The sequence below is a fragment of the Microcebus murinus genome, chromosome 21 (assembly GCF_040939455.1).
Source record: "Microcebus murinus isolate Inina chromosome 21, M.murinus_Inina_mat1.0, whole genome shotgun sequence".
Taxonomy (NCBI): Eukaryota; Metazoa; Chordata; class Mammalia; order Primates; family Cheirogaleidae; genus Microcebus; species Microcebus murinus.
In genome coordinates this window covers 6,639,008-6,661,002 of record NC_134124.1, presented here as the reverse complement: position 1 = coordinate 6,661,002, position 21,995 = coordinate 6,639,008, and the positions used below count along the sequence as shown (strand labels likewise).

The window sequence follows — 21,995 nt, the reverse complement described above, 5'->3', positions numbered from 1 at the left end:
GAGTTTACATAATTACCTCTAATTTACAGATGAGAACAGTGAGGTCAAGAAAGTTAAACAGGCTGGGTGCGGTGGCTCACGCAGTAATCCTAGCATTCTGGGAGGACAAGGCGGACAGATTGCTCAAGGTCAGGAGTTCAAAACCAGCCTGAGCAAGAGAAAGACCCCGTCTCTACTATAAATAGAAAGAAATTAATTGGCCAACTAATATATATAGAAAAAATTAGCTGGGCATGGTGGCGCATGCCTGTAGTCCCAGCTACTCGGGAAGCTGAAGCAGAAGGATTGCTTGAGCCCAGGAGTCTGAGGTTGCTGTGAGCTAGGCTGACTCCACGGCACTCACTCTAGCCTGGGCAACAAAGTGAGACTCTGTCACCAAAAAAAAAAAAAAAAAAAAAAAAAGAAGAAGAAGAAAGTTAAACAGCCTTTCTCAGGCTCATGTTATCATTTAGTGATAGCAGGATGGATCCCATCTTCTTACACATAATAAAGGGCTCACTTTGTCTATACGATCCTCTGTAACAGAACAGATGCATCTTAGAAAAAATAACCCAGAGTCTTACCTCAGTTACAGACACCTCCATAAGACGAGTGATAGAGTCTTGATGGGTTACAACACCATAGAGCCACCCTTCTTCCCCCTCTGGCTGGTATACTTTGACCCTGTGACCTTGAACACTGTAAGGACCTGAAGGAGAGACATCAGTCAGTATTGAATATTTCTGGCTAATCTATATTTCATAATTGTTTCTAACAGCAAAAGGAAAATTATATAATGTAAATATCTGGCACTTTGAGTCCCCTTGTATAGAATTGAATAAATGAGCAATTACAGATTTATCAATTTAAAAATAAAATATAAATGGTTTTCCCCAGTGATCTTTGTAAATTCTTCATTTGGAGATTCCTTAGAATTTCCCAGTCCCTCAAACACACCTTTTCTCAATCTTCTAATTCTGAAACTAATATAGGAAATTAGAGGAAATTTACATATCAAAAACTATAGGTAGTATGTAAATATAGTCAGATACCTGATATATACATGAAAAAAGAAGGTCACTAAGTTGAATGTGCTATTATGTTAAATGGCCATGGGCATGATATGTGATCATTTACATTCTGCTATCTGACTTTCAATAACAGTGTGTAGAGAGTTCAATTTATGAGGTTTCCAGCCACTGCACTAATAATAGCCTGAACAAATATAGCACCTGTCTTCCTAGGAACACAGAGTTTCAAAGATATTACTTTATCAGCAGGTAATGTTATACTGCAATTTCAGCTGGCCCTTCAAGGACAGTTTCTCTCTCACACATATTGTTGTACATTTAAGACTATATAGCTAGGCCGGGCGCTGTGGCTCACGCCTGTAATCCTAGCTCTTGGGAGGCCGAGGCGGGCGGATTGCTCAAGGTCAGGAGTTCAAAACCAGCCTGAGCAAGAGCGAGACCCCGTCTCTACTATAAATAGAAAGAAATTAATTGGCCAACTGATATATATATAAAAAATTAGCCGGGCATGGTGGCGCATGCCTGTAGTCCCAGCTACCCGGGAGGCTGAGGCAGAAGGATCACTCGAGCCCAGGAGTTTGAGGTTGCTGTGAGCTAGGCTGACGCCACGGCACTCACTCTAGCCTGGGCAACAAAGCGAGACTCTGTCTCAAAAAGACTATATAGCTAAATCATTACCAATTTTAGATTATTCTCTCTCAGAGCTATAATTATGCTTAATTTTTCTATACACACATACATTCCTAACTCTCCTTCTGTCCATTCAATTTTCTTTTCTGATAGCAATTTTTCTTCACATCCTTTCTCTGCCATATCTTTCCTTCATTATTTATTTTTATTTTTTTAAGACAGAGTCTCACTTTGTTGCCCAGGCTAGAGTGAGTGCCGTGGCGTCAGCCTAGCTCACAGCAACCTCAAACTCCTGGGCTCAAGCAATCCTTCTGTCTCAGCCTTCCGAGTAGCTGGGACTACAGGCATGTGCCACCATGCCCGGCTAATTTTTTCTATATATATTAGTTGGCCAATTAATTTCTTTCTATTTATAGTAGAGATGGGGTCTTGCTCTTGCTCAGGCTGGTTTTGAACTCCTGACCTTGAGCAATCCGTCCGCCTTGGCCTCCCAGAGTGCTAGGATTACAGGCGTGAGCCACCGCGCCTGGCCTCTTTCCTTCATTATTAAACATCACTTATTCTAATACCCTCTTTCCCCAATAGGTCAGTTTTCCTACCTTTGGATTTATTTTGACAAATAAGAACTAAGGACGCTATTTCACTAAAAACAATGATTATCATGAGGCCCAGAAAGAAAGGGAAGAGATGAATGACATGAAGGGAAGGATAAATGAGGCAGTCATCTACCCATTGGGTAGAATCCTGGGCAAGACTGTATCTGAACTTGAATGCTAATAAGTTGTTTTTCATTTTTAAAATAACATGCTGTTAATGTGAATGAGTCTGTGAACTTATTCTGAAAATAATTTTCATTTTGAGTTGTTATTTTGTTGAGTGTTAAGCCTTTAGTTCTTGAGAGACTTATAGATAGTAAGTTCAACAATAGCAAAGAGTTTCTAGTTTATTGCTATATCCCCAGTGCCTTAACATTATTTCTAGTACATGTTAAGTTCTTAATAAATACTTAAGAAATGTAAAAACAACAAGTCACAATAAAACTACGTATTGTGAAATGTAGAAATGAAAAGGAACAATAGTCTGAGTGAAATCCTATTTTTCCAATCTATTCTAGAGATCCAGCTAACTGAGGATAATCTTGACTCTACCCACAAAAAGACGTAAGTAGACGTTTAAAGTTGCATGGTGTCCCATTCTATCACTCAACATTGGTCATTCGCCTTATTCAAAGTTCAGAGACAGAAGTTTACCTATCCTTACCTCGGCTAAATATCTCTTGTAGCTTTTGGTCACTGATCAAAGCATTAACTGTTTCTCTCAGTGCAGTGTGTTCCAAAAGAATCTGGTTTTGGCTATCTGTTCCCATCTGGTAGAGATAAAATAAGAAAACAACTGCATATTAAAACAAATAGCAATAATATCTAACCATATTAGAAAAATCATACCCTAAGGAGCTCTATATCAAGATTTGCTGGGCGTGGTGGCTCACGCCTATAATCCTAGCTCTCTGGGAGGCCAAGGCAGATGGATTGCTCAAGGTCAGGAGTTTGAAACCAGCCTGAGCAAGAGCGAGACCCCGTTTCTACTATAAATAGAAAGGAATTAATTGGCCAACTAATACACATCGAAAAAATTAGCTGGGCATGGTGGCGCATGCCTGTAGTCCCAGCTACTTGGGAGGCTGAGGCAAGAGGATTGCTTGAGGCCAGGAGATTGAGGTTGCTGTGAGCTAGGCTGATGCCACGGCACTCTCTCTACCTAGGCAAGAAAGTGAGACTTTGTCTCAAAAAAAAAAAAAAAAAAAAGATTTGCCAAAGAATATCTATTGACTCTAGTCTCATGAGATGCTCCAAAAATTAAGGACGCCAGGATCAACTATGCTTAGGAAATGGAAATATTATATACTACATTTTTCTATATACAATAGCATATTTAAGGTTCTGAGAAGTCATATAGGAAAGAAACCTGTTTAGGCCAGTGTTTCCCATACACATTTGACTATAAAACATTGTATTCCATGTAAATCTTTTTGCTTATTTTGGTATTTATCCAACATTTACTAAGTGCCATCTCGTATGAGCACTAGAATTATAAAGATGAATAAAGAAAGCAAAGTTGCTGAGAGGGAGTAAGTCTTAATGATGGAAAAAGACATATCAACAAAGAAATCATTATTATTTATTTATTTTTGAGATAGGGTCTTGCTCTGTGGTCTGGGCTAGAGTGCAGTGGTGTCATCATAGCTCACTGCACTCCACACTCCTGGGTTCAAGCTATCTTCCTACCTCAGCCTCCCAAGTAGCTGGGACTATAGGCACGCACAACCGCACCTGGCTAATTTTTCTATTTTTTGTAGAGACAAGGTCTCACCATGTTACCCAGACCCAGGTTGGTCTTGAACTCCTGACCTCAAGTGACCCCCCCCCAACCTCCCAAAGTGATAGCAATACAGGTGTGAGCCACCACACCTGGCCGAAATCATCAATATCTCATAAAACACAGTTTAGGAAATACTATGCTTAGTGGTCTCCATAAGACAGCAAAACTCTTAGAAGTCTCCTAATTTTTAACCCTCAGACAGCAACCCTTACGAGTGAAAAATAAATTGTATCTTTCTTAAATTCTGAAACTACAACTCAGATGCTAGTTTGTTTATACTACTAATTAATCTTTTTTCTCTGTAACTAAAGATATATCTAAGTTCTTCAATATTTCATACTGCTCAAAACCAGCCCAAACACTGCCCAGCCTACCTGCCACTAACACAAGAATAGGTCTTCTCAGACTCAAGTTTTACAGTAGCTACCTCAAAGAAGCCATCTCTTTTGAAGAGACCCTTAAAACTGTGGTCTTAAGTCTTGGGCAGTTTTAGGGTGGGGTAGGGGTTTGAAGAAAAGGAAAGAAGCTTCAGCCATCAAATGCACTTTTCAAGGGAGCAGAGAAATTTTAAAAGGTATAGGGGATTTATCGGAGAAAGTAATAAAAAGGGAAACACCCATATTTATATCAATAAAGAAATTAGCAAGCAGAAAAACAATAGGCTCAAAACTAGAGCAAGTGTTAAGTACCTGAAACAGATGCAACCCATTAGCATCTGACAAGAACCGAAGCTCCCGATCCAGAAGATATTCCACTGGAACCACAGAACCCAAACCCAATTTATCTACTAGGGGAGTGAAAGTCTGTGAAGTATAATGACAAGAAATTGATTAGAGCTCAGAAATGAAAATAAATAATACTCCAATTGAATCTCTAACTTCAACGAAAGCATCCATTATTATCTCTTTCATCCTAGTAAATACAGATAAGCTAAAGCATAGAAACACTCCCAACCCAGCATCTGTCCTTCAAATACTCGTAGGAAATAAGCTACAGCAGAAAGTCAGCACAATATTCTTATTGGCTAAAAAGGACGATAGGAATAAGAAATTTTCCTCATTCTCCCTGGGGATCTGACTAATCTTTTTGTCAGGCTTCAAGGGGGCTAAATTTCAATTCCATCTGTAGTTTTTAATAAAAAAAAAAAAAAAAAAAAAAGGGGGCTAAATTACAGTAAATTCCCAGAGTAAAGAGTTACAACATTACCATCTCTAGAACTTCTGAAATGTTTGTAAAATATATAAAATAATCAGTGGTATAAATATGCATGGGTAAATTCATATTACTATTTCATAAATAGGCTATAAAAGTCACACAGAGACCTCCTATCACTTATAAAAGAGCCTCTCTTAAAAGTTCAAGTTTAGGCGGGGCGAGGTGGCTCACACCTGTAATCCTAGCACTCTGGGAGGATCACTTGAGCTCAGGAGTTTGAGAACAACCTGAGCAAAAGTGAGACCCCGTCTCTACAAAAAATAGAAAAATTTGCCAGGTGTGGTGGTACGTGCCTATAGTCCAGGCTACCTGGGAGGCTGAGGCATGAGGATCGCTTGAGTCCAGGAGTTTGAGGTTGCTGTGAGCTAGGCTGATGCCACAGCACTGTAGCCCGGGTGACAGAATAAGATTCTGTCTTTCCTTTTATTAAGACAAGAGTCTCACTGTGTTGCCCTGGCTAGAATGCTGTGGCATCAGCCTAGCTCACAGCAAACTCCAACTTCTGGGCTCAAGCGATCCTTCTGCCTCAGGCTCCCGAGTAGCTGGGACTACTGGCATGTGCCACCATGCCCAGTTAATTTTTATATATATATATATTTTTTAGTTGGCCGATTAATTTGTTTCTATTTTTTAGTAGAGACTGGGTCTCGCTCTTGCTCAAGCTGGTTTTGAACTCCTGACCTTGAGCTATCCACCTGCCTCGGCCTCCCAGAGTGCTAGGATTACAGGCGTGAGCCACCATCCTGGGCCAAGACTCTGTCTTAAACAACAAAAACAAGGCTGGGCGTGGTGGCTCATGCCTGTAATCCTAGCACTCTGGAAGGCTGAAGTGGGAGGATCACTCAAGATCAGGTAAAAAATACTTGTTTTTAATATTATTTATTTAATTTGGTTGTCAGAGAATTAAGATTTTTTTTTTTAAATTACCATTTATTCCTCTGTCAACTGATCATAGGGCAAAAAAAAAAATGTTACCATTTATGTCTCTACTTTGCTAATAGGATAGAAACAAATGGATACTTTCATAATTAAATCTTGTAACACTATTTTGTTTCACTTCATAAAACAAAACTTTTTTTCTTTTGAGACAGAGTCTCACTCTGTTGGCCCAGCTAAAGTGCTGTAGATCGCTCAAGGGATCCTCCTGCCTCAGCCACCCAAAGTGGCTGAGACTACAGGCATGCACCACCATGTCCAGCTAATTTTTTAAATTTTTAGTCACCTGGCTGATTTTTTGTATTTTTAGTAGAGACAGGGTCTTTTATTCAGGCTGGTCTCGAATTCCTCAAGTGTGCCTCCTGCCTCAGCCTTCCAGAGTGTTAGGATTATAGGCGTGAGCCACTGCCCAGCCCATAAAACAAATCTTGATACAAAATAAAACTAATGATTACAAACATTGTTTCAAAATCTTGCTATGAGAAAAAACTAAAGGTAAAAATATTCTTTAGTATCAAATATTATCTAACAGAAAAAGTTTTGAAGGACATAGGAGAAAAGATCTCTTCTAATTTTTACTTTGGTAACTTCAGAATAAAAGTGTGTTAAGGACAAAGCATGTGGTTTTTTGTTTTATTTATTTATTTATTATTTATTTATTTATTTATTTATTTATTTATTTATTTATGCATATTATGGGGGTACAAGTGTTAAGGTTACATATATTGCCCCTGCCCCCTAAAGCATGTGGTTTGGGGAATTCTAGAGAGTTCAGCTATTGGGTAAATACTATAGTTACAGCACAGGAGTAAAGCTCAAATATGTTCCTACCCAATAAAACCCACTCACCAGGGCTGGCCACTGTGCAATTGAGACTCGAGTGCCCTGAAGAAGGACTGGATCCTTCCGGGGTGCCCATACGAGTGACCCTTCCAGCAGAAGCACAATAACTTCTTCAGCATGAACTTTAACCCAGGAGTGTTGCTTCCAGTTACAGCCATCAAATTCCACAAAGATCTGGAAAAAGAGATAAAAAGCAGTTTGGAAGTCACATTTGGAAAAATCCTACACTACAACATATAAACAAACATGAACCCCCTAGTTCATGTTTGTTTATATTCCCTAACTAGGAATAATTCTAATAACTTGTTTTTAAGTTCTTTAAATGGATGTCACAATAAAAACTGATCTTACTTTAGAACCAGGAAGCTGGTTTCAGCCCCACTCTGGAAAGAGGAAAGAGAGTTAAGGGGGCATGAGTTATCCACAGTCATTCAGTAATTCTTAATCATGTCCCTACTGAAATTTGCAACTCAGTTTCCAATTCATACCTACACATACTGCAACTCAGTTTCCAATTCATACCTACACATACTAGCTGGGGGCTTGCTGTATATAAGGAAGTGTGCTCGGATCAGGAATACAAAGAATCTGGCACACTTTTTGGTCGCAAAGAGCTCATAGTCTAACAAGAAATTTTTTATACTTTTACTGAGAATGACTGTGAACTTCTTTTAATTTTTCTGAATAGGTAATAAATGTGCATGGTACAAAATTCAAAAGGGTAAACAATGAAAAAATATAGTTGCCCTCCTACTGCATGTGGATTATTTAAGTGCCACTGCCAGCAGTGATCTCACGTCTGCTAGCTGAAGCATGCTGTAGTCACAACAATGTTTTGCTTCCTCCCTGAAGAGATACTCCACTTCTTGAGATACACTTAAGTAGATACCGTACATAAAGAGTTTTTGAAAGTGATTCACGTTAAACTATGTTTTTCTAATAAATGTTATGCTTAGATTTGGCTTTCTATGTAAATTCTAACTTCTGAACACGATTCAACACAACATAAAGAGCAAGACATATGCATATAGGTATCACTGCTTAGAATTGGTTATATCCAGTGCCTAACACACTGGGTCACAAAAGCAGAGCTAGGGTATTTATATCCCATTTCATCTCCAAAAAGTTTTAGTTGGCTTTTGGGAAACACATGCAATAAAACAATATAAATTAAAATCAGAGCCAAGCAAACTACAATAGGAAATCACTATTAAAGTGAAAATAGGGAAAACTTAGGCAGGCAATAAGAATCTATACAGCTGCTATAATTGAATGACATATTTGGCTCTGAGCTTCCCAAATGCCAGTATAAAAATGAAGACAAAGTCAGCTGCACAGTTCTCACTGTTCACAAGTAAAGCATACAGCAATCACTCAAGGAAAGCAAAGCTTTTCCAACCACTTGGTTCTGTAAATTTCTCACATGAAACTTCCTAAGGCAACACTGAGTGATGTAGGACAATATCAGAATCCCCACAGATGTGACTCCCAACTGGCAACTATGGAGTTATCGGGAAGGGCAAACTGATGTCAGGAAGAGACAATGTCTGGAGGACAGACGAGACCTTGCAAATCATGAAAAGCAGCATAGAGTGTTCAATGCCCAGGCTATATCTGACCCCAAGTGACACTGTACTTTACACCAAGCATCATTCAGAAAACCAGAGGCTGAGGCTGGCTCCATGGTGACTGATGGCTAGGTGCCAGCAGTACTTCTAATACGCCAACCACTTTAAAAATCAACATAGGAGTCATAATACTCTAGGTCACACCAACACATAAATACAAGAACAAAATTAAAATCAATCATTTTGCTAAAGCTCTAATGATTTTTATTCTTTGTATATAGGAAGTTGAACATTTAAAAAGTTAACACTCGAGAATCCTATCATTACATATCTAAAAACATGAGGAAAAGCTGAAATATTTAGGAGGCAGATTTCACCCAATTTAAGGGCAATTATCTCTTCACCTGCCTGGACAAGAGATGTGGAATAAAGTGTTTTAAACCTGACAACATTCCCATACTACACATTGTGGAATTAAGCAACAGCTTCAGGCTAATGATATGAATTTGTAAGGAGAGCAATATGGAATGTGGATATACGTACACATGTTCTCCCAACAGTCAGGCTTATTTCTGGCCCTAGCACTATACTTCACTTCCCAGCTAGAGAAATGAAAGGAGTTAGAACATACAAGGTAAAAAAACATTTAAAATCAAAGTACATAGAATGCATACTTTTAAAATGGTAACTACCATACCTTGGCAGTTTAAAAAAAAAAAATAAAAAAAAAAAAATAAAATGGTAGTGACCAGGCCACAGGAAAGGAAGAAAAGATATAAACTAACAAAAATCAATGGTAGTGGTTGGATTGAGCCAGAAATGACCAGGGGAGGGTTAATAATCTAAATAGAACAGGACAAAAACTGTCCGACATGATTTCTTAAAAGGCTATTTAAGCATAGATCAAGGTTCAAAAAAAAAAAAGGCTGACTAAACTTCTACTACTAGAGTAAAAGTAGCTAAGCTACAGTTAGAATGCAAGGATTAGTTAAGAAGAGTTAGTGTGAAAACTCTTGCTTTCATTTCAAAATTCACTTTATGGTCTACATGTGATTTACATTCATTTTAGTGACATTAAACCAAGTAAGGTCTTTTAAAAAATCAAATAAATGACCATATGTTTAAATCAGATGGTAGCAATCTGAGTAATATAGGGCTTCATGTTTGTCATGTAATCATCACTTTGGATTCTGGCTCTCCCCAAGGCCATTCTTTCTATAATTAATAACATTATTCATTTATTCATTCATTCAACAAAAATAGAACGCTTCTTATATGTGTAGCACTTGCCAGGACCAAGAATATCAAGGTAAATAATGTAGCACTTGGCAGGAGGGACTCACACCCTAGATGAGGCAACAGAGTGGTACAGAAATTATTACAGAGCTATGTAATAAGGGTAATAATAAAAATCTGAATATGCTATGTTAAGTTAGACAAGCCATCTGCCTTGGGAAACTAGAACGGTTTCACAGAAGAGGTAGTAGCATTTAAGCTGGGTCTTACAGGACAAGCTGCATTCTTCTGACAGGGAAGGAAAGACTTTCCAGCAGGTGCAAAGGCAGAGAAAAATAAAAGCAGATCGAGTTTTCTCAGAAGAGGAGGCGGCTAGTAAGTAAGCTATAAAGGGCTCTGCCTGGCATGTTAACGGAAGATAAATTGAAATCTATTGGCAAAAATTATCTTGTTTGGCCAGGAGTGTGTTTTTGTTTGCTTGCTTTTAATGTGCATTTAAACATCTTTAGGCAGCATCTGCACTCTCCAGGAGCTGCCAATCCCCACTACACCCTTTGGTCTGTCACCCAGCTATTTCTCACAGCCCTAGTCCCTGGACCCATCTAAGTTTATGTTGCCTGTTATAGAACTTGGAGGAACTGTTGATAGTTTAAAGGGGAGGTGGGCAGATGGCTGGGTGGGGGACATGGCAAAATATGTTTTAGAAAGAGAATGCCTGGGAGAAAAAACTTCTCAACACACAGTTGAAATAAGCAATCAAAATAGAAATTATAAAGCATTTTATACTTACAAATAAACAAACACAATTTATACTATGGAATAAATAATAGGAGTTTTTTAAAATGAGGTCTATCAAGACTAATGTGGAAAGATTTTTGTGATATATCATGTGGGGGGAAAAAGCAAGTTGCAAATTATTTGGGAGGAGGAGGATTGGATGGGAGGGTAAATAGAAAAAACTGGAGGCAAGGAGACCAATTACAAACAATAATAACTAAAAGATAAAAAGGCCTAATCCAATAAAAAGATTATATGAATGGAATATATATTTGAAAAATTAGAGATAAGAGTATGGTGATGATTGTGAGAGAGTAAAGGAAATCAAAGATTAATTTTCAAGGTTCCAAACTTTTCCAATTTTCCTACCTACACTCTAAACAAAATGTGAACTCTGTTACAAATGATTTTACAAAACCGTGGGATGCCCAGACAGACAAAGTGAGGGAATGAAGCACATCTAGAATACAGTAGTTCTCAAATAAAAAATAATCTTCTCTTTATGGTTCCTTTGATTTTCAAGAGATAACTTTCTACGAATTATCCTCATTTTTTTTTTCTACTTTCTAACATCCGGAAAAAATTTAAAGTAAAGTACTAGAGTACAATAGGGATAATCTGAATAAAACCTCAAGCATACACAGTGCTTTCAGGGGCTGTGGAATCACAAAGATCTAGATTTACATCCCAACGTCCCCATTTCTTAACTATGTAGCCTGGAGCAAGTTACTTTAGCCTCTTTGAGCTTCACTTCCTTTGCCTATAAATAGGAATAATAATTACCTCAAAGGATTGCCAGTAGGATTACATGAAATAAAGACTTAAAATGCCTAACAGGACATGGGCTCCTGATACTCCTTCCAGAAGCAAGCTCATAATACTAGTCAGGGTATAAATTGTTATGACTTAAGGAAAAAAGAGGAAGAAATTCACTATATATCAAGATTCTTTAACATGTACATAACTCTGTTTCTATAATACCACTCCTGACAATAATCCTAGGGAATAACCCTAAACACAAAAAAGGGTTTATTCACAAAAATGCTTAGTATGGCCTTATTGATAAAGCCTAAATTTTGAAACAACTTCAACATCCAATGAAAAGGGGAACAGTTAAATTACCCAGCCAGAAAAATTATATTCATAAAATATTTTTACAGAGCATTTATTGTTTTCTTTTCAGTTATGAAAGCAATACATGTTACCTGTGGAAAATACAGAAAACTCCCAAGAAAATTAAAATAACCCTAAAATGAAGAGTTTTTAGTAATAAAGAAAAATAATTTCCACATTAAATGAAAAAACAAAACTCAAAATTGAAAACACAGTATGAATTCAATTATGCTTTTAAAAATCCTAAATCTATAGTTTCTAATGGGCTGTAGGACTACAGGGTTTAACCTTTTCTCTTCTTAATATTATTAAAATATGGCTGGGTGAGGTGACTCACACCTGTAATCCTAGCACTCTGGGAGGCTGAGGTGGCAGGAGGATCAGGATCACTTGAGCTCAGGAGTTGGAGACCAGCCTGAACAAGAGTGAGACCCCATTTCTACTAAAGACAGAAAAAATTAGCCAGGAATGGTGGCACACGCCTGTAGTCTCAGCTACTTGGGAGGTTGAGGCAGGATTGCTTGAGCCCAAGGGTTTGAGGTTGCTGTGAGCTAGGCTGATACCACAGCATACTAGCCCAGGTGACAGCGAGACTGTCTCAAAAATACATATATATAGGCCAGGGGCAGTAGCTCATGCCAGTAATCCTAACACTCTGGGAGGCCCAGGCCGGTGGATGACTCAAGGTCAGGAGTTCAAAACCAGCCTGAGCAAGAGGAAGACCCCATCTCTACCAAAAATAGAAAGAAATTAATCGGCCAACTAAAAATATATAGAAAAAATTAGCTGGGCATGGTGGCACATGCCTGTAGCCCCAGCTACTTGGGAGGCTGAGGCAGGAGGATCGCTAGAGCCCAGGAGCTTGAGGTTGCTGTGAGCTAAGCTGCTGCCACGGCCCTGTAGCCCAGGCAACAGAGTGAGACTCTGTCTCAAAAAAATATGTATATATATACATATATATACACACATTATTAAAATAATTTCTACATTTTTGTATAAAAGGCATGCATTACTTCAAAATCAAAAAACAAAATATTAAATGCTTCTAATCTAAGAAAACAACACAGATGTAAATAACCAGGGGACAGTGAACCTTGGATTGGGGTCCCAAATATGATTCCAATAACATCAAGACAGAAAATTAGTTTTCTGCTTATGTTCAGGAATTTGGAAAAAAAAATTAGTGAGTCCACATCAATAAAAATATATAAAAGGAAAAACTTAAAGATCAGTTATAAATATCTTATTAACAGGGAGCCATAGAGTAGAAACTCCATAATAAATCAGAAATGAACATTAACCTAATATGGGCTTCTAAATATTCTACTTTTTGGACAGGGTGGCCAGAGAAGGCTTTTAAAAACAGTAATAAAAAAATGCATGTGCTCCCTGTCCTCCATGAACTTACAATCTAATAGAGGAAATAAGCATGTGTAGCGATGATTTTCCTTCTACCCTCTGTGCATTCAATGATTAAGTCTATGAAATAAACTGACAGTAGGTAAACTAACAGGGGAAAAAGTGCACAAATTTACTGCAAACCAAAGGGAGCCAGTAAACACAAAGAAAGTGGAGGATCACCAAAGTCAGGGCTGCTTGCTTTAAATACTCTTTTGGTTACAAGCTTTGGTTCTGGTTTAAAAAAATAAAATAAAGTAAATATTCTTTGGCAATACCCAATTTTCCTTGTCTGATTCTTTGCACACCAAGGATCCTTCTTATTTGTAATTTGGTCTCTTGAGTAGGCCAGAAGGGGGCTCTACACAGATCTCTGGATAAGTATATCACCCACTGTAAATTAATAACCTTACATGTGGATTTACAAATCAGTCTCCAGATAGTTTGGTTAGTGAGAATCAGTCCCTTAGAGCCTGATTATCCCTGAAGTCACTAAAAAAAAAAAAAAAAAAAAAAAAGGAGCTACTGCCCTTGCAAAACTGAGGTCACACTATTTGAGTCACTACTCAACAATCAGGCAGGTTTTATCCACCTACAAAACAAATGTAAAGGACACTTTAGCAGTAGGGATAGCCGGGTGGAGAGGGCTTAAAAACCACCAACCTGTCAAAGGCAGTGGAAAACTGAGAAGGAACAACAGGTGTTGTATCCCCCAGGCCTCATGGAAGCAAAGCCTACAGGAACCCACCCCAGCTGTTGAGAAAATCACCAACAACAGAAAATGCCATGTTTCTTACCCACCATTTTGAATCTGTTGGTGGAGGGGAAACCAGGAACAGTTGGAGATGAGATCCAGGCAAGTGAGTACTATAGGAAGAAATGAGCCCTTGACAGGAGGGGAATTAGTGAAGCAAGTCCCTTAGAAACAAATGAGTAATTAAGACGAAAGATCCGGGCCAGGCGCTGATGGCTCACACCTGTAATCTCAGCGTTTTGGGTGGCCAAAGCAGTAGGATCCCCTGAAGCCAGGAATTTGAGATCAGCCTGGGCAACATAGTGAGAGCCTATCTCTACAAAAATTTTTTTTTTTTTTTTTTTTTTTTTTTTTTGAGACAGAGTCTCGCTTTGTTGCCCGGGCTAGAGTGAGTGCCGTGGCGTCAGCCTAGCTCACAGCAACCTCAAACTCCTGGGCTCGAGTGATCCTTCTGCCTCAGCCTCCCAGGTAGCTGGGACTACAGGCATGCGCCACCATGCCCGGCTAATTTTATATATATATATCAGTTGGCCAATTAATTTCTTTCTATTTATAGTAGAGACGGGGTCTCGCTCAGGCTGGTTTTGAACTCCTGACCTCGAGCAATCCGCCCGCCTCGGCCTCCCAAGAGCTAGGATTACAGGCGTGAGCCACAGCGCCCGGCCTCTACAAAAATTTTTTTATAAAATAAGCCAGGCATGGTGGTGCACCATGTGGTGCACTATAGTCCCAGCTACTTGGGAGGCCAGGGCAAGAGGATTGCTTCAGCCCAGAAGCTGGAAGTTACAGTGAGCTGTGGATCATGCCACTGCATTGCAGTCAATCTGGGTGACAGAGTGAGGCCCTGTCACAAAAAACAAAAAAGAGAAAAGATCTGATTATACTGTAGTAAAGGAAGAGGATGCCGGATAAAATGAATGGTGTATAATATGATAACCGGCGGACATACAGCACAGCCCTGAAATAAATAGAATGCATAGACAAAGATAGAGATATTAAAAATCACACACACTCACCATTCATGGAATGTGTGGTAAAAAAAAAAAGAAAAAAATCACACACACACACAAAATAAGACAAAATTTTTTTAAAAATAAAGTATACAAAGTACTTGAGTGCCTGAAAAACTCAACCATGGCTCAGTGTTTCAAAAACAGAGCTGCCGCTGTAAGGAGAGTGTTAAGATGATAAGTGTGCTTAAAAGAGCTCACAATTAAACAGCAGATTCTTAATGTCAAAAAGTACAATCTCTCACACTGAACAGGGAAAAGTAAAAAAATAAAAAAAAAATTAAAAAAAAGTACAATCTCATTTTTAAAGTTACCTAAACCATACACTGATTCACAAAAACATATTCTATTTACTTTAATAAAGACAGCATAAGATAACAAAATATCACTCAGAGTTTTATTTAACTTTTGGAATTATAAGAAAAAGATACTTAAGGATAAACATTTTAAAAGGCACAAACTCCCATTTCAATTATGGCTGAAATTCTGTCTGAACATACATAAAGAATAAATAATAATGGATTGTACATAGGAAAGATGGCACTATCCTGGACCTAACTATAATTATTACATTATCTAGAAACAAAGTAGAGAGGTATTTTACAGTGCACCTACCCCTACCCTATCCTGAGAAAAAGAGGAAAGGATGGGGGAAGGGTGTAAAAAAAAAAAAAAAAAAGGCAGGTACACTTTCATTCCTCTTGGAAGACTCCCAGATAGAAGAAACATGGTATCAGCCTGGACATGGATACAATTATTACATTATCTCAAATGAAAGGAAAGGGGTATTTTAGATTCCATCTTTCCCAGAGATGAAAGATTAAGGGATAAAAAAATAAGGCAGATATGCTTTTACTTCTCTTGCAGGTTCTGGATAGCTGAGAGAGCTATGATACGCACTTGAAACAAATTGATGGTACATTACAGCATCACTTCATTCTACCACATAGCATGATGAGATGGTTTTCTTTTCTTTTCTTTGAGACAGTCTCACTTTGTTGCCTAGGCTAGAGTGCTGTGGCATCAGCCTAGCTCATCACAGCAACCTCAAACTCCTGAGCTCAAGCGATCCTCCTGCCTCAGCCTCCAGAGTAGCTGGGACTACAGGCATGCACCACCATGCCCGGCTACTTTTTTCTATATATGTTTTTAGTTGGCCAATTAATTTCTTCCTACTTATAGTAGAGACGTGGTCTCCCTCTTACTCAGGCTGGTTTCAAACTCCTGACCTTGAGCAATCTTCCTGCCTCAGCCTCCCAGAGTGCTAGGATTACAGGCATGAGCCACCATGCCGGCCTACTTTTCTTTTTTTTTTTTCCGATGGGATCTTGCTCTGTGGCCAAGGACCGAGGACGGAGTACAGTGGTCTGATATCAGCTCACTGTAGACTCAAACTCCTCAGCTCAGTCTTCCTGCTACAGCCCACTGAGTAGCTAGGACTACAAGCTCATGCCACCATGCCTGGCTAATTTTAAAAAAATGTTTTTTTGTAGAGACAGGTTTACTTAATAAAATTGGTTCTGCTACAATTGGTCACTCAGTAGGAAAAAAGTTAAGATTCCTCCATCTCACATGTTAATTACAAAAATATCCAGATGGACCAAAGATCTAAAGGTATAAATAAATAAATGTTAGAAACAAAATTTGAAGAATATTTATGAAAGCTCAAGATGGGGGATCTCTTTCCAGCCAAGTAAACCTAGAAGCTATTAAGAAAAGTCTAGGCTGGATGTGGTGGCTCACACCTGTAATCCTGGAACTTTGGGAGGTCAAAGAGAGGACAGCTTGAAGCCAGGAGTTCAAGACCTGCCTGAGCAAGAGTGAGACCCCATCTCTGCAAAATATAGAAAAATTAGCTAGGTGTGATGGCATTGCCTGTACTGCCAACTACTCACGAGGCTGAGGCAGGAGGATTGATTCAGCTCAGGAGTTTGAGATTTCAGTGAACTATGATGACACCACTGTACTTCAGCCAGGATGACAGAGCGAGACCCTGTCTTGGAGGGGGGGAAAAAAGACTAGTAGTTATGAAAATGCTAGATACTATTTTTAACCCATCAGATTAGCAAAAATGAAAAAGACTGATGACACCAGTGGTGGCAAGGGTAAAGAGAAACAAGTACTGTAGGTAGCTGGTGGTGGTATGAAATGCTATAATCTTACTGGAAAATAACCTGCCATTACCTAATAAGATAGAAATACATATACTCCTTAACTTAATCCAATCCCTGGATGGCTAAATTACAGAAATTAAACCTAGATTACATGAAAATATATGTACAAGTATATTTATGGCAGCATTGTCTTTACTGTTAAAAACCTTTAAATAACTTGAATGTCAACAGGCAGAATGATTGAATAAATTATGGTATATCCATTATATGGAATATAAGGTAGTTATCAGAAATGATGAGTAAGATCTATAGGTATTGTTGCCCATGTTATATTGTTAAATGAAAGAAAAAGAGCAGGCTGCAGATATCATGCAGTATGACACCATCTGCTAAAAATAGCAATCCTTTGGATATGATTGAATGTTTTCATATTTTTATACTAGTATTAAGAAAGATGATCATTTCTCACTTTTATGGCAAAAAAGAAAAAAAAAAAAAAAAAGAAAGATGAGCAAAGATAATTCACCCTTCTTTGGTATATAGGAGCTGGAGGAGGATGGAGATTAAGCACTTTTCCTGTGTATATCTTTGTTTCACATTTTGTGAATTACAGGTTTTCCTTTTATAACATATTCCCTTTTGGTCTATCTGTTTGTTTTATCTACATACTGCAAATGTGAAGGTCCTGGTTCTCTGCAACCTACATGGACCAATGATTTAGTAACATAAAGAGGACACCAGGTTAGGAAAGGAAAGCTAGAAATAAATACATAAAAATCCATTAAACTAATCTTGCAACAGGGTTTTTTTGTTTATTTGTTTTTTATATAAAACGCCTATTTGAAACACAAATAAAGCTACTATTCCATGAGAAAGGGGAGAAAAAGCTCTTTTCCTACTTTGGCTAAAAACCTCAGTAGTTATTTGGCAGCACAGTTTTGCTGGTGAAGATGCCTACCTATCAGATCCTTATCTACAAAACTCCCAATTAATAGGATCTTGACTTCTGTCTTTTCACATCTCACCTTAAGGTAGCACAGGGCTTTGGTATTGTTTCACAAAAAAAGGTTTCATTAAATGGATCAGTATTATATTCTTAAGGATTTCTGGATCAAAAAGTATTTAGAAAGAGAATATTAACGGGTCCTAAAATTGAGAAGTGTGTTTTCAATCACTTCAGAAACTCATTCATCCAACCCTCAATTACTCATCCTTAACAGGGGGCGCCCTGCTATGCATTACTCAAAACCAAGCATGCCTGAAAACATCTTAAACATAACTGAATGAAAATCTGCCCAATCACAGGCCAGCTGCTTACAAACTCCACCCTTGAGTACAGGAAGAACACTTTTGATTGGAAGACAGTTGTGTTTACTACGGTGTGTGGTGCAAATTGGAAAGGTCCACATGCCAAGGGTCCAAAGGAAATCTCTTAATGAAAAAAGAAAACAAAACGGCCAGTTCTGATCCTACACTAGTCACTGCCATTAATAGAACTTCAACCTAACAGCAATTCTTGAGCAATTTTGCAAGCTGATGAAAAAATCTAAAGGCTCTGAATTTTGTTGTGGCTGTTTTCTCATCTACGTCCATGGCTATACATACAAGACAAGCATAAATGTACTCTGAAAACCAAAACCTGCCTCTGCTTCTATATTCACAAAGCCCCATGCAGGACCTCAACACAGCTGTAATGTGCACCTTGCTTTAATTTCCAAGAATCACCGCAACTTTTTACTTAGTTTGAGAACCCAGTTCCAACAGTCCAGTAGTAAAATTATTCAGTATTTACTTTAGTTAGGTGTCCAGCATGGCAGTGAGCTTCAAAAACTTCTGCCCTTAGGGAGACCAGCAAACAATAAAATGAATGGCTAGGCATTTCAGGTGCAGAGCTGTTTATTTGTTTATTAGCAAATTCATCTGAGGGAGGAAAACAATCATTGGAAGAACCAGAAAATAAAACCTCAACAGAATAGCCAGGGCAGATTATATCTTAGGTCAAAGTATGCATAGAATGGTTGATCTTAAGTACATTTTGCCTCCAAGGGGCAGAATAAATTTACGGTTCTGAGAGAGACACCTTTTTCCCCATCCCAGCCATCTTCTGAAGAAAGCAGAGGATTTAGATCCAAATCCCCGTCTTTATCATCTCCACTCCCTTAGATTCCTGGTATCTTTTTTACAAATTCACCCCACTGAAGCCTCATAAATGTCCTAGCAGCCTTTCTTACAGAGCATGGAGAAAGATCAAAGCAAGTAAGCTCAAGTAGCAGAAGTAAAGCCTAAGCCAGACACAAGCCAAACAACCTATAAAGCTCGCATATCAGGAAAAAAGGACATCCTAACACTGTCGATCAATAGGTAGAAAAATGATCAGAAACCCACGTTACTTCCAAATCTCTCAAAATGCGTTCCCATATATAATGAGTATCTGCATTAGTTCAACAAGAAAATTTACTTCTGCCTGCTAATCTATTACATTCCAAAAGAATTACATCCTCCTCCCCTCATTTTTCATAGATTTATTCTCACCAGAGAGCTAGGGCCGCTATTAGAATGAGGAACTAGAGTGGCTTGCCAAAACTCAAAGACAATATCTTGCCGCCACATTAACAAAAATAACACATCACAATCCCAAATACTAGTTAAGTTCTATTACTGAACGACTTTAATCACAAAACACACCAAAACACATTCAAAAGCAGCCAAGCCCCGCCAGAAAGTTCCAAAACAAAACCCCTCCCCAAGGTTGGGGGGACTAGCCAAACTGAGATAAAAAAAAGCACCAGCCAGCAGCCCCATTCGGCTACTAAGACAGATCTCAAACTTATCAAAAACAGCCACAACTGCAGCTCCTGTCACCCAGAAGCGCAAAGAGAGGGGAGCCCGAGAGAGTCCCGAGAGCTGGCCTTTTCGGAGACCGCCAGGCCGAGCCCGGCACAGACAAGGAGGAAGTAACTGCCAGATTAAAAAGCCCCGAGCAGCTTTAGCTGCAGCCTCCGTGCCTCCCACAACTGCCCACATTCTCGACCCACTCGGGGCTCTGGGAGAAAGAGAAGAGGGCGCAGGTCTCCCGAGAGAGACTGGGGACCACAGGTCCACGTCTTCGAAGGGGCAGCGGCAGCCCGGGCCGAACTCGGAGGGGCCCGGGAGGCCAGGGTTCGAGAGCCTGCTCGGAAGGCGTGTTTGGGGGGGACGCCGAGAAAAGGGTCGCTTAGGAGGCGGGGCCTCCTGGCTGGAAGCAGCAGCTCCAGGCGCCCCGGCCGCCCCCCGCGGGAAACCGGGGCGCACACCCCGACGCGGAAGCCATGCCGGCCAGAGCTCGGGGTGCCGAGGTGCCGGCGGGGGGCGCTAAGGAGATTCGGGGGTGCGGAACTGGGTCACCCCCACCCCACCGCCCCCTCACAAAGGCCCCCAGGGAGGCCGCCTGCAGGCCCCGCAGCCCCGGCCTCGAGTGCCCGCCTCGGCCGCCACTCACCGCCAGGTCCTGGGGCACCGCCCCGCTCATGGCCCGCACCGTGCCGGCCCGCCAGGCTCGAGTGCGCAGGGAAGGCCCAGGATCTCCGCTCGCCGCCGCCGCCGCCGCGGGGGCCGCAGCCGAGGCTGAGGCCGCAGTGTCCGCGAACAGAAGCAGCAGCCGCTTGCCCACCGGGGAGGCCGCCGCGTCCGCCATCGCCAGGGCCGGACTGACCCGCACTCCCGCCCGCCGCCTCCCTCCACCGCCAAGCGCCCGATCCGCCCGCAAGGCCTCCCTCCGCACCACCCGCGGCCGCCGCTCCCCCCCACCCCCCCAACAGCCACCACCAACCACCGGCACCGCGCAGCGCCCCCCGTGGCCGGGAGCGGAGCCGCAGCCCGGGCCCCGCACAGCGCCCCCCGCGCTTTGGAGCGGGGCGGCAGCTCCGGGCCCCTCGCAGCGCTCCGCCCCAACCTCCCCGGGGCCTGCAGTGCCCCCTGTGGCCGGGAGGGGAATTACAGGTTCGGCCGGGGTTGGGGAAGTGGGCGGGTCCTTCAGTCCCCCAGGGCACCATGCCTGGTCACAATCTTCCTTAAGGGAGTCCCATATCTGAGAGGGCTTTAGCTTACCTTCTTTGAACACTAAAGACTTTTACGGGGCAGGGGTGCTGAGGGGTAAGGTATCGTAGAAAGTAGATGTTTTGAGCTAGGAAGTTAGTGTATCCAATATGCCATTGATTTCCTGTCCTGAAAGTATGGGCTACCCTTCCTGTAATCTTTTAGGAAATGTTCTCTCCATTGGTCCATGAGACAAGTCTTGCTTCTCATTGGCCCATACATAGTATCCCATTCTATACTGCAAGTAGTTCATGGGTTCCTTTCCAATTGGCCAGTGTAGTTAATCCACTGGATGTGATAATGCCACTCTTTCCATTGGCTGAAGGCCAGTGTGCCTCCAACATCTTGGTGTTTTGCCTTAAACCCAAGGAAATTCTTCCCTTTCCTAATCTGCCAATGTTATTAAGTCTAGGTGTTTCTCCACAATGTTTAGAGGAATTGGAAAGAGACCAGCAGTAAAGGGATTCTCTTCCCTGCTTCAGTGGCACATACTGAATCTGACCATGGAAGTAGTGGGCCTGGAGCAAAGAAAATTCCCTAACTCCTATCTGAATGCATGTAATAGATGTGTGAGAGATTGATAACTCCCAATTACAAAAGGAGGCTGTAGAGAAGGGAAGATGCTGAATTTTTTGGCCAGAGTATTATTCATAATAGACAGTATGAAATCTCTATCATTTAACATTGGTAATGTCAGAGACTAGCATGTTCTATGGTCTCATGGATACAGAGACTGAGTATATACAAACCAAACACAAACCAGAAAAAGAGTCTAGTAATAACCCATGATTGTTGCTTTAGAAGTACTATTTTTTGCATTGATTTGCCCTACAGATAGGAAAGAGGCAGTAGCTGGTTCTTTCTCCAAGTCTTCTGTGCCTACTACATAGTTATCTCCTGTCCATAAACCTTGTCTACACCCTTACCTATTTTTCTTG

The 21,995-nt window shown here is 40.5% G+C and overlaps 1 protein-coding gene across 2 annotated transcripts in view; it reads right to left on the bottom strand.

Annotated features, from left to right (window-relative positions):
* KDM3B (lysine demethylase 3B) overlaps positions 1-20,766 on the bottom strand; it is a 67,518-nt gene extending 46,752 nt beyond the window's left edge. For both annotated transcript variants that reach the window (XM_012748977.3, XM_020282383.2), the window contains exons 1-5: positions 20,462-20,766; positions 7,020-7,187; positions 4,709-4,822; positions 2,901-3,006; positions 564-688 (exon numbers count right to left, since the gene is read on the bottom strand). In XM_012748977.3, coding sequence (XP_012604431.1) covers positions 564-688; positions 2,901-3,006; positions 4,709-4,822; positions 7,020-7,187; positions 20,462-20,656 — 708 coding nt within the window. In that variant the 5' untranslated portion in view covers positions 20,657-20,766. The remainder of the gene's footprint in view (positions 1-563; positions 689-2,900; positions 3,007-4,708; positions 4,823-7,019; positions 7,188-20,461) is intronic.
* Between the last annotated feature and the right edge of the window lie 1,229 nt (positions 20,767-21,995).